This window comes from Echinops telfairi, unplaced genomic scaffold, assembly GCF_000313985.2.
Source record: "Echinops telfairi isolate 266 unplaced genomic scaffold, ASM31398v2 ScPeMD7_17;HRSCAF=63, whole genome shotgun sequence".
In the NCBI taxonomy this organism is placed as follows: domain Eukaryota; kingdom Metazoa; phylum Chordata; class Mammalia; order Afrosoricida; family Tenrecidae; genus Echinops; species Echinops telfairi.
In genome coordinates, this window is record NW_022103914.1 from 6,003,853 (window position 1) to 6,014,904 (window position 11,052).

At 37.7% G+C, this 11,052-nt stretch overlaps 2 protein-coding genes across 2 annotated transcripts in view; both read left to right on the forward strand.

The window, feature by feature from the left end:
- The window catches only part of PAK2 (p21 (RAC1) activated kinase 2), a 73,961-nt gene that overhangs the window by 30,845 nt on the left and 32,064 nt on the right, over nt 1-11,052 (forward strand). Inside the window, exon 2 of the mRNA XM_004712265.2 lies at nt 2,415-2,621. Within this exon, the coding sequence (XP_004712322.1) occupies nt 2,435-2,621 (187 nt within the window). The 5' untranslated portion in view covers nt 2,415-2,434. The remainder of the gene's footprint in view (nt 1-2,414; nt 2,622-11,052) is intronic.
- On the forward strand, nt 2,658-3,147 carry LOC101655377 (cytochrome b-c1 complex subunit 7). Its single transcript, XM_004712264.2, has one exon. It carries the CDS (start codon nt 2,678-2,680, stop codon nt 3,011-3,013), a length of 336 nt encoding a protein of 111 aa, XP_004712321.1. The 5' UTR covers nt 2,658-2,677; the 3' UTR covers nt 3,014-3,147.

An 11,052-nucleotide genomic window follows, 5' to 3' on the forward strand; every position in this document is an offset into this window, starting at 1 on the left:
CCCCCCCAAGGGGTCGCGAACCCACAGGTTGAGAGCTGCAGATACAGTATGTTCTTAAATGGAATGCCATTTCATAAAAAGATCAAATAAATTCCAGAAGAATAGCATTTCATTAGGGGAACAGAGAGAAGTACCATAAATCAGGACACACCATTGTCTAACTACAGCCTTCCTCCAACACTGGTCCAGGGTTCTTCGTATAATCTAGCTTCTTTGATGATTTGCCCAGCCTACAGATTAAATATGGTGAGCGGATACAAGCCTGACACACAACTTTCATGATTTTAAATCATGGAGTATTCCCTTCTTCTGTTCACACAGCTGTGCCTCTTGATCCATGTAAAAGTTCCAAATGAGTACAAGAAAGTGTTCTGCAATTCCCATTCTTCTGAAGGTTATCAATAGTTTGTTATGATCCACACACTCAGTGAAACACAAGCAATTATCTTTCTGGTATTCTCTGCTTTCAGCCAACATCCTTCTGAAATCAGCAGTGATATCCTTTATTCCTCATCCTCTTCTGATCTGGCCTGAACCCCTAGTATTTCCCTATCAATGTACTATTACAGCCATTATTGGATAATTTTCAGCAAAATTTTACTTGTATATGATATTAATGCTACTGCTCTGTAATTAGAGCATTCTGTTGGGTCACCTTTCTTCGAATGGGCCCTTTTTAATAGTCCTTATCATCTTCCTAACATTCTATAAATCTAATATTATTCCAAAATAGAGTTCCTGTATACTTGTATACCTTCCTTAATTTTAGCATCACATGTGATATTTCTATCATCAGAACTGTACTTTAAAAATCAACATAAAACAGGATACAATATAACATGTACTATCTACAGCTCAACCCACCCCCCAAAAATCAGATACATGTTGTTGAGAGCTGTGGGTAGCAAAATGGGTATTAGAATTCAGAAAACTTTGGTTCAAATCTGGTTCTATCATTTACTTAGCTGTCAGACCTTGAGCAAATTACTTAACAAAACTCTATTCTGTCAGTGTACAAGTTAATTGTATACAAATTGATCAAAGTCTGCAAAATGCACAACAGAATAGAGTATGTTTAGATTAGAATATGAAGATTCCATGGAAGCTAGATATTTTATCGGGGGCACATTCCCATCCTTAAGGAAGTATAGAAAGACATTTTAATCAGAAGGCTGCTTGATGAGCATGGGATTAGGTGGTGGTCAGAGTGAGCTGTTCAATAGCTGGGCATCTATCACTACTCTAAAAATCAATCTACCAGACATATATATACTATGATTGACTGGCCTGGGCATGGCTTTCTTCTTTGGGGCGAGTCTCTTTTTTATAATGCTGTATTATGTTTTTCTTTTGATTCTGTTAGAATTAACTATGTGCATAGTTTTTGATATGTTGTAACCACATTGTCTAGGGTAGCAGTTCTCAACCTGTGGGTCAGGACCCCTTGGCGAGTCGAACAACCCTTTCAGAGGGGTCGCCTGATTCATAACAGTTGCAGAATTACAGATGAAAAGAATTTCATGGTTGAGGGGTCACCACAACGTGAGGAACTGTATTAAAGGGTGACGGCATTAGGAAGATTGAGAAACACTGGTCTAGAGACTACTGTAGCCTTATTTACTTGGATTTGCTTTTAGTTTGTTAAGGGAGATTATGTATATTTTATAACAATTTTCATCTCTTAAAAGCCAAAACACCACATCAATTCGACACAGCTGTTGAATTGATGCCAACTCTAGAAACCTTGTAGGACAGGAAAAAAACTTAAGACTATAAATGTTTCCAAAGGTGTAGCTTTTTACAGAAGTAGATTACCACATCTTTCTTCTGCAGAGCAGCTGTTCAAGCCATTGGGTGGCTCTCAGCTTTAACCACTGTACCACCAGGACTTCTTTCATTACTCAGTGTTTTTCCAAATCTTGTTCTAAATAGATAGCATTTTCCAATTTGGAGCTGGTTTGGTGGTTATTTTCAGCTTACACTTGCACTGAGTACTTATTTATAGTATCATATATTCTCGAGTATAAACCGACCCAAAGTCAGTCGAGGCACCTAATTTTATCACAAAAACTGCATTAAAAATATGCTGAAAAGCTCAGCTTATCCACGAGTATATACAGTAAGTACTTTTTAAAAAATTAAATAATCGTTTTATTAGGGGCTCATACAACTCATCACAATCTGTACATACGTCATTTGTGCCCAGCACATTAGTACATATGTTGACTTCATCATTCTCATAACACCTGCTTTCCACTTGAGCCCTTGGTGTCAGCTCCTCATTTTTCCCCTTCCCTCCCCTATCCCCCCTCCCAGTAAGTACTTTTTTCTTGCTGATATATGGTTAAGGAAAATTTAAATTATTATTTTTTTTCCTTATTATTGAATGTACATTTTTTGCCTATTTCTTTCAGGCCATCTCTAATTCTGCATCATGTCTGATAACGGAGAACTGGAAGATAAGCCTCCAGCGCCCCCCGTGCGGATGAGCAGTACCATTTTTAGCACTGGAGGCAAAGACCCTTTGTCAGCCAACCACAGTTTGAAACCTTTGCCCTCTGTCCCAGAGGAAAAAAAGCCCAGGAATAAAATCATCTCTATATTCTCAGGCACCGAGAAAGGTAAGTTGTTCTTATGGTTTAAGAGTTTCGAGGCAACGCTTCGCTCTTGGGTCAAAATGGCCGGCAGGTCCACCGTTGCAGCCTCAGGCCGGTGGCTGGATGGCATTCGAAAATGGTACTACAACGCTGCGGGGTTCAATAAACTCGGGTTAATGCGAGATGACACAATATACGAGAACGAAGATGTGATAGAAGCCATAAAAAGGCTTCCTGAAAACCTGTATCATGACCGGATGTTTCGCATTAAGAGAGCCTTGGACCTGAGCATGAGGCAACAGATCTTGCCTAAAGAGCAGTGGACAAAATATGAGGAGGATAAATTCTACTTAGAACCGTATCTGAAAGAGGTGATTCGGGAAAGAAAAGAGAGAGAAGAATGGGCCAAGAAGTGATCATGTCATTGAAATCTGTGGAGGTAGCTGCCTGCAGAGTATTTTTATGAAGTTGGTTCAACCTGAAATGTTTAATTTAAAATCTATCCTAGGCTGCAGATGTATTACTTTAAATAAATATGTATTGTAATCTTTGTTGGACTTTTTGAGTCCTAAATCTTATAAAAATCTTGACTGTTGAAAAAAAAAAAAAAGAGTTTCAAGAGTCTCGTTTGGTTTAGTGTTGTATTATCCAGGTTGATCTTTTTTATTGAGCTTAACATGTTGCTGTCTTTCATGGTGAGAACATTAAATTGTGTCAGCACAATAAACAGATCCAAGAAAACAATTGCTACACTTTTAGAAGTCTAGTTTATTTTAAGCGGTGATTAAAGAGAATTAATTTTTTTTAATGATGCTTATCTTGTTGATGTCCAATGGATTTCTGTAGTCATCATCTTTATTTCTGAGACCTGGACCGTAATTTATAGCTTCCCAATGTTAAGGAGATTTGTGATATTTGAGAAAGACCTATAATTATAGGAATTGTGATAGTCTTAAATACCTGTACCCAACTGTATCTTAAACATCAGAGTCTTTCTGATTGTTTATCAGTAATTTGTCTTTTTTTAATCATATACTCTCTAATACCTCAGTAGCATCTGAGGCAGCACCCTGTAATAATGCAATAATGTATCTCTAGGAAAAGATTTATCCAAAGTTATTCAGTCTCAGCACCATTGAAGTTTTGAGGCCAAGTAAGTTTTTGTTGCAAGGAGTTTTCCTGTATATTACAAGCTGTCCTGGAGCATCCCTGACTTCTAGCCACTTCAGGCAGTAGCACATCTCCACCTAGTTGTGGCATCCAAAAATGTCTCCAGACATTGCCAGGTGTCCCCAGGGCACAACATTGCTCCTTAGGGACTGGTCTAGTCACATAAGTGGTATAAAGACTGAGATTACCAATACTTTTGGTGCCCGGCTTAAAGAGAAAACTTGAGATTTTAAAGCTTTTGGATTTTAGATTTGGATAAGGGATTTCTGGACCTCGATAGATTTTGAAAAAAGTGCAAAGGCCCAATGAAGTACACTAAGCTTGGTAATAGAGTTCTGATGGTTAGCTAGTAATAGATAAAAGCAGAGGTGAAGATATATCTCCTACGTTTACATGGAGAGCGTGGGTTTTTCAAAGATTGAAAAATCTTCGGAAATTAATTTTCACCCTTATTTCAAATATGGGCATTTTTAGTCCCTACATTTTCATCCAAGTACTATTTTAGTGTTTTCCCACAAGATTTGATATAAGTTCGGTGTTGGGGCAAATAATGCTTGTTAGTTTCTTTTTTTTTTTTTTTAGCATTTTATTAGGGGCTCATACAACTGTTATCGCAATCCATACACACATCAATTGTGTAAAGCGCATTTGTACATCATTCTCAAAACATTTTCTCTCCACTTAAACCCCCACATTAGGTCCTCCACTTGTTAGTTTCTAAACATGGGAATTTTCCGGTTATCTTTATAGTATTGATTTCTATTTTTGTTATGTTACAACCCCAAAACCACCCTTTTTGATTTATTGAAATGTCTATATTTTTACTTATTTTTCATTAAAACATTTTTCAAAAACCCTAATAGAAACTCTTCGTGTATTGCATAATAAATGCATACATCACAATTTTATAACTATAATATTCATATTCTTACATGTTATTAATTTCATGAATAAAAATATACATTTAAGATCTTATATAGTTTTCATTTGAGCAAGTCTTTTTTTTAATCATTTTATTGGGGGGCTCATACAACTCTTTTATCACAATCCATACATCAATTGTGTAAAGCACGTTTGTACATTCGCTGCCCTCAACACTCCCAAAACATTTGCTCTTCACTTAAGCCCTTGGCATCAACTCCTCATTTTTTCACCTCTCTCCCTGCTCCCCCCTCCCTCATGAATCCTTGATAATTTATAAAAAAATTTTTTCATATCTTACACTGTCCGACGTCTCACTTCACCCACTTTTCTGTTGTCTATCCCCCAGGGAGGAGGTTATATGTAGATCCTTGTAATCGGTTCTCCCTTTCCACCCCACCCTCCCTCCACTCTCCCAGTATTGCCACTCTCGGCACCGGTCCTGAAGGGATCGTCTGTCCTGGATTCCCTGTGTTCCCAGTTCCTATCTGTACCAGTGTACATCCTCTGGTCTAGCCAGATTTGTAAGGTAGATTTGGGATCATGATAGTGGGGTGGGTGTGGGGGGGCATTTAGAACCTAGAGGAAAAGGTTGTATGTGTTTCATCCTTGCTACACTGCACACTGACTGGCTCATCTCCGTCCTGCAACCTTTCTGTAAGGGGATATTCAGGGCCTACAAATGGGTCTTGGGTCCCCAATCTGCACTCCCCCTCATTCATATGAGCAGCCTTTTTCTAAAGTGATTCCCAATACCAAATTCATTGCCATTGAGTGGGTTCTGACTCTTGGCAACCCAGTAGGACAGGGTAGAACTGCCTCTGTGAGTTTCTGTGACTGTAAGTAATTTTGCCTTATCGTTCTCCCTCTAAAATTATTAGGTGCAGAATTTATGTCACTCACCTTTTCTGGTTAGAGGTTGGTGGCTTGATCTGGTGCAGCTTCTGTTATTCTCATCAGTAACTCCTCCATAGTGTTCTTTTATCCAGGGACTTTAGAGCAAGACGTGGGTTACTTGTCCTCTATGGTGGTGCTCTGGACAGTATGTATTGAGTATCTTCACTTTTAATAAAGCATTATAAGTAATTGTCCAAAAGTATTTCCTTGTCATACACAGTAGGATTGGTATTTTTTCAGTCTTTAAATTAGCTCTTTAAAAAAGAAAACATTTATTTTGGTATCGTACAGGTCTCATTCTATTAATTTTAAATGAGTATTTGACATATCTGGATATCTAGAGGAGAATGAAGAGTTCTTGAATAGTGCAAACAGTTAAGCACTCAACTGCTCCCCAAAGGATTGGTGGTTTGAACTCACCCAGAGGTGGTGTTTCCGAAGGCAGGCTTGGTGATCTGTTTCCAAGAGGTCATAGCCTTCAAACTGCTACTCTGCACACATGGGATTGCCATGAGTCAGAATTTACTTGACAGCAGTTAACAACAGGGGAGAATGGATGTTATAATAAGGTCGAAAAACCATTTCTTCTCAAAAAAGAAGAAAGAAAAGAAAAACCATTTCTTCTATGGTGTAGTTTAACAAACCTGAAGGGACTTAGCTCGGAGTGGAGAATAATTAGAGCAGTGATGGTGTTAGTTGCCAACTCATGGCGACCATATTTATGGCAGCATGATCCTGGCCCTGTGCCACTGTCATGTTTGCGTCCACTGCGGTAGTTGTTGAATCAGTCCATCTCATTGAAGGTTTCCCTTATTTTCATTGACCCTGTGCTTTACCAAACAGGATGTCCTTTTCTAGCAATTGAGGTCTTCCCGATGATGACACTTAGAAAAATAAGTGAGCCAAAGTCACCCCATCCTCACTTCTAATGCTTCATTCTGGATGTATTTCTTCTAAGATTGATTTGTTTGCACTTCTGACAGTCTACAGTAAATTCACCATTCTTCATCAACATCACAGTTCAGATGCATCGGCTCTTCTATTTTCCAGTTTTCTTTAAATATTTGAAAAAGATTTCTTTTGAAATAGATGTATTTAATTTGCTACTGATCTACAAAACGGAATCAGAATTTGATTTGATGTAAGGAAAATTTTTCTAGAGGGAATTTCCAATGATAGTGGAAATGACAAAAGCAGATTTTGGTTGAATACAGGAAGCCTTTTTTAAACATTGACAGTTGTCTGACAATGGGGTAAATTATTTCTGGAACCACCTTGGATCCCAGCAATGGAAGTATTTTAAATCAAGGCTAAAAGGTTGCTTAACACACATGGGAAGGGATTTTGTAGGAGGATTCCTGCACTGGGTATGAAGTTATCCTTTGACACCTGAGTCTCCTTTTTATTTGTACCTGTAACATTACAACTGAGTTATGTGCTTAGATTTAGAGATTTCCTCAGAAAGTCTTTCATAGACTCTTATGTTAGCCATTTTTCTTGCTTAATAATTCTAGGAATTTTGTCTTACTATTAGAATGTGGAAACCATTAAGCCACCAGAGGTTAATAATTTTGGTAATTATTTCTTTCATTCATGGTTTGAAATTGTTGTGGTTTAAGAAATAATTATCAAACTCAAGGTCATAAAGATATTTTCCTGTATTTTCTTTTAAAATCTGATTTGCCTGGGTTAAATTTTTGTGTATCTGAAGAGAGACATTTCTTCACTTTTTAAAAATAGCCCAGGATCATTTATTCAATCTTGTATCATTTCTTCTATTAGGTTTCAATGTCAGCCTTTATATATCAGATTTCCATGCATTTTTTCTAGGTTCTTTCCTTTAGGAGTTTGTTATTTTTGATCCTTTGTTCTCTTTATCGTGTACTTAAAAAAAGAAAAACCTTTGGTAGTTGTATTAGAAATGTACCAAATCAGTAGGTCAAGTGTATATGTGTGGTGGTGATGGGGTAGGGTGGGGGGTGGGTTGCCTTTATCTTTCAGTGGCGAGTAGAACTACTTGAAGGGAGGTTTAGGAGCACCTGTATTGTTCTGTTTTGTTTCGTTGTGGCAGAGTGAGGCGGGGGAGAATGTTTAGAGGAGAGGACGCTCCTTGATCTTCTGGGGTTCTGGTTTCCCTTTCCACCTACCCTCCCACACAGTACTCCTACGTGGGAGTTGACAGCCCTGTCATTGTGGGGGTGGTATTAGGAGAAAGCTATGTGTGCACGCACATCTATGCTTACTTTCTGTAAAAGCCTGCTGGGGTGTTCCCACTTGGCTGTAGTAATACTTTTCCACCTATATCCTGAGCTGTTATTTCTTACTTTATTTTGATCCTATTTGCTTTTTGTCTTTTGCACGTTCCTTGGAGTTTGGGTCTGTGAAATACAATGATTTGCTTCTCGGGATCAATAATGAGAGTAGCGATACCAAGAGGGTAGGGGGAGAAAGAAGGAACCGATCACAATGATCGACATATAAACCCCCCTCCCAGCGGGGCAAACAACAGAAAAGTGGGTGAAGGGAGACAGTGTTCGGTGTAAGACATGAAAAAAATAATTTATAAGTTACCAAGGGTTTATTGCGGGGGTGAGGGGGATGAGCTGATACCAAGAGCTCCAGTAGAAAGAAAATGTTTTGAAAATGATGATGATGGGGTGGGGGAGGCTAAAAAAAGAAAAGAAAATGATGATGGCAATATATGTACACGTGTGCTTGACACAGTGGATGGATGTATGGATTGTGATGAGCTGTAAAAGCCCCCAATAAAGTGATTTAAAAAGAAGTAATAAAAAATTTTTTTTAATTAAAAAAAAGAAATACAATGATTTGGAATAGAAGGAGAAAGCTACAGTGTGTGCTCACCTCATCACATTAAAGCAGAACTCTAGAGGGAAACTTTTATCTTTTAATGATCATCTTTAAAGAAAGCTTGATCTATAGGTTTTATTCTACCCCAAAATTAATATCCCTAATTGCTGTCCTTATTGACAGAATGAAACTCATTATTTTCATTACTAGAAATGATTCAGGAGTGTCTTCAGTGATTAATTACTGGGTTTTGTCACAAGGTTGCTGGGGGAAAATGCTATAAAACTAGTAATTATATCTCTTCTGGCCATTTTATTGCTAGAATATTTCTACCTGCCTGTTATAAATGTATGTTTTGTAAGAGCCACAGTGTCCCTTCCCTCATGGCACCAATGAAAAACTTTAATCAGCCAGATACAGTTGAGTTGATTCTGGATCATAGTGACTTCCATGTATGTTGTCAGAATAGAACTGTGTTCCATGAATTTTTTAATAGCTTGTGTTTCAGGTAGCTCATCAGGACTTTCTACTGAGATGCTGCTGCGTAGACTCAAACCTCCAATCTTTCACTTAGTGGCTAAGCGCCTTAGTCATTGGCACCACTCAGACACTCCTAAACTAACACTGACAAGTGATACAGGCATAGTTTTAGGTGACTAACGTAGAGTATGAGGGAAGACTTCTTAATGTGGTGACATTTAAGCTGAAGCTGAAGGATGAGTAAGTGAAAGGGCAATTAAAAAAGAATGTCCCAGGCCTAGAGAAGAGCTAATTTTCATTTCCCAGACACATAAAATGTTCTCGGAACTTAGTGTACCCAGTGTGATTCAGAGGGGCGGGTGGGAAGTATGGGTATAACTGCATGCTGTCTGTAGGGAACAACAAATAGCAGAAGAGGCTGAAGAAGTGGTAAGGATCAGGTCATAAAGGGCCTTTTATTCTATGCTACAGAGTTCAGATTTTATCTGGTTTCCTGGGGAACCGTAATGGAATTTTAAACAGGAAGAACCTGGTTAGATTTCTGTTTTAGAGAATAGACTGGTTGCTGTGTAGATAATAGATTTTGTTGGGAATCTAAGACTGAAGTTGGAAACTAATTAGAAGGTTTTGCAGTGGTCCAGGTAAGAAATGATTAACCAGTCTAATACTTAGTAATAAGTGACTGCATTTTCATTATTATTATAAACACCTCTATTTAAATAGCTAATTTTGAGGGAGAGAGAAACAGCGTTTTAAAAATTGTCATAAATATACATAATAAAGTATTGACCAAATTTTTACATGTATTGGGTGGCATTGATTATTTCTTCATGATGTACATATAGCCATTAACCACAGTCTTTTTCCAGATTATTCTAATCCCCTCATACTGCCTATGGACCAACCCCACCGTGTCCCCTTTCAACCAATTCCTGGTATCCGTGAATAAGCTTTGATTTCTATCATTTTGCCTATTTCAAGTAAATGAGATTGTGCAGTATTTGTCCTTTTGTGGCTGATATCACTCAGCAGTATGTGTCAAGGTTTATACAAGCTGTGACATTTATCAGAATTGCAGTTCTCTTTATGGCTGAGTGATAATATTCCATTGCATGGATATACACATTCTGTATATATCATCCATGTTGACGAGCATTTGATCGGGTTCCCCCTTTGAGTTGCTGTGAATAGTGCTGCGCTGTGTGTACACATCTGTTTTGTTCCTGCGCTTTCGTTTCTGGTTACATACTTAGGATTTGGATTGCTAGGTAGTTCCATGTTCAGTTTCATGAGGAATCATCTAGCTGTTTTCCACATTTTGTATTTGTATTTGTATCTTTATTATTAGTATTATTATTTTCTTCTTGCTATTTTGTTTTTTAGTTTTTTATTACTTTTGTTGGGTTTCCCAGTTTGTGAAGCACAGAAGGAATGGATGCATAGAGACAATAATGCAATGATTTGTCAGGGATGTAGAGTGTGGGGGTAGGGTGGGGATGGTAAGGGGAGCAAATAATGAATGTAGGAGGGGGGAGGGAGCATTAGAACTCATTGTATATACAACTCTTTAAAAATGATTTAACCATAGAAGTGTATGAAATCAAACTTGATCAGTAGTTACCAGGGGTGAAGTAGAAAGTCTTTGCTTAGGGAACATTGAATTTATGTTAATGTTGGTGGAATAATTTGGAAAAGGTTATCAATGGCTATCATTGATAAGCAATTATATCAATTGATACCAAGGTATCAATGGTATGGTTGTACCAAAGAGTATAATCCATGGCTCTGAATTATACATGTAGAAGTTATGTAATTGGAGAATGTTTTGTGTATATTTTTGCCACAGTTAGGAAATATTACATGAATAACAGTATAAGAAGAAAATGTTCTAGAATTTAATGTGGTAATAATAATTATACAACTCTTATTAATGTAATTGAATTGAGTTGTATAGTGTGGACGAAGGTTCTAATAAACTAGTTTTTTAATGTTTTTTTCTTTTTTACATCATTTTATTAGGGGCTCATACAACTCTTATCACAATCCATATATACATCAATTTTGTAAAGCACATTTGTATATTCATTGCCCTCATCATTCTCAAAACATTTCCTCTCCACTTAAGCCCCCGGCATTAGGTCCTCATTTTTCCCCTCCCTCCCTGCTCCCCTCCCTC

Bases quoted from the DNA above. Each gene is read 5' to 3' on its own strand.
- LOC101655377 (XM_004712264.2), top strand. From the start codon at position 2,678: ATGGCCGGCAGGTCCACCGTTGCAGCCTCAGGCCGGTGGCTGGATGGC.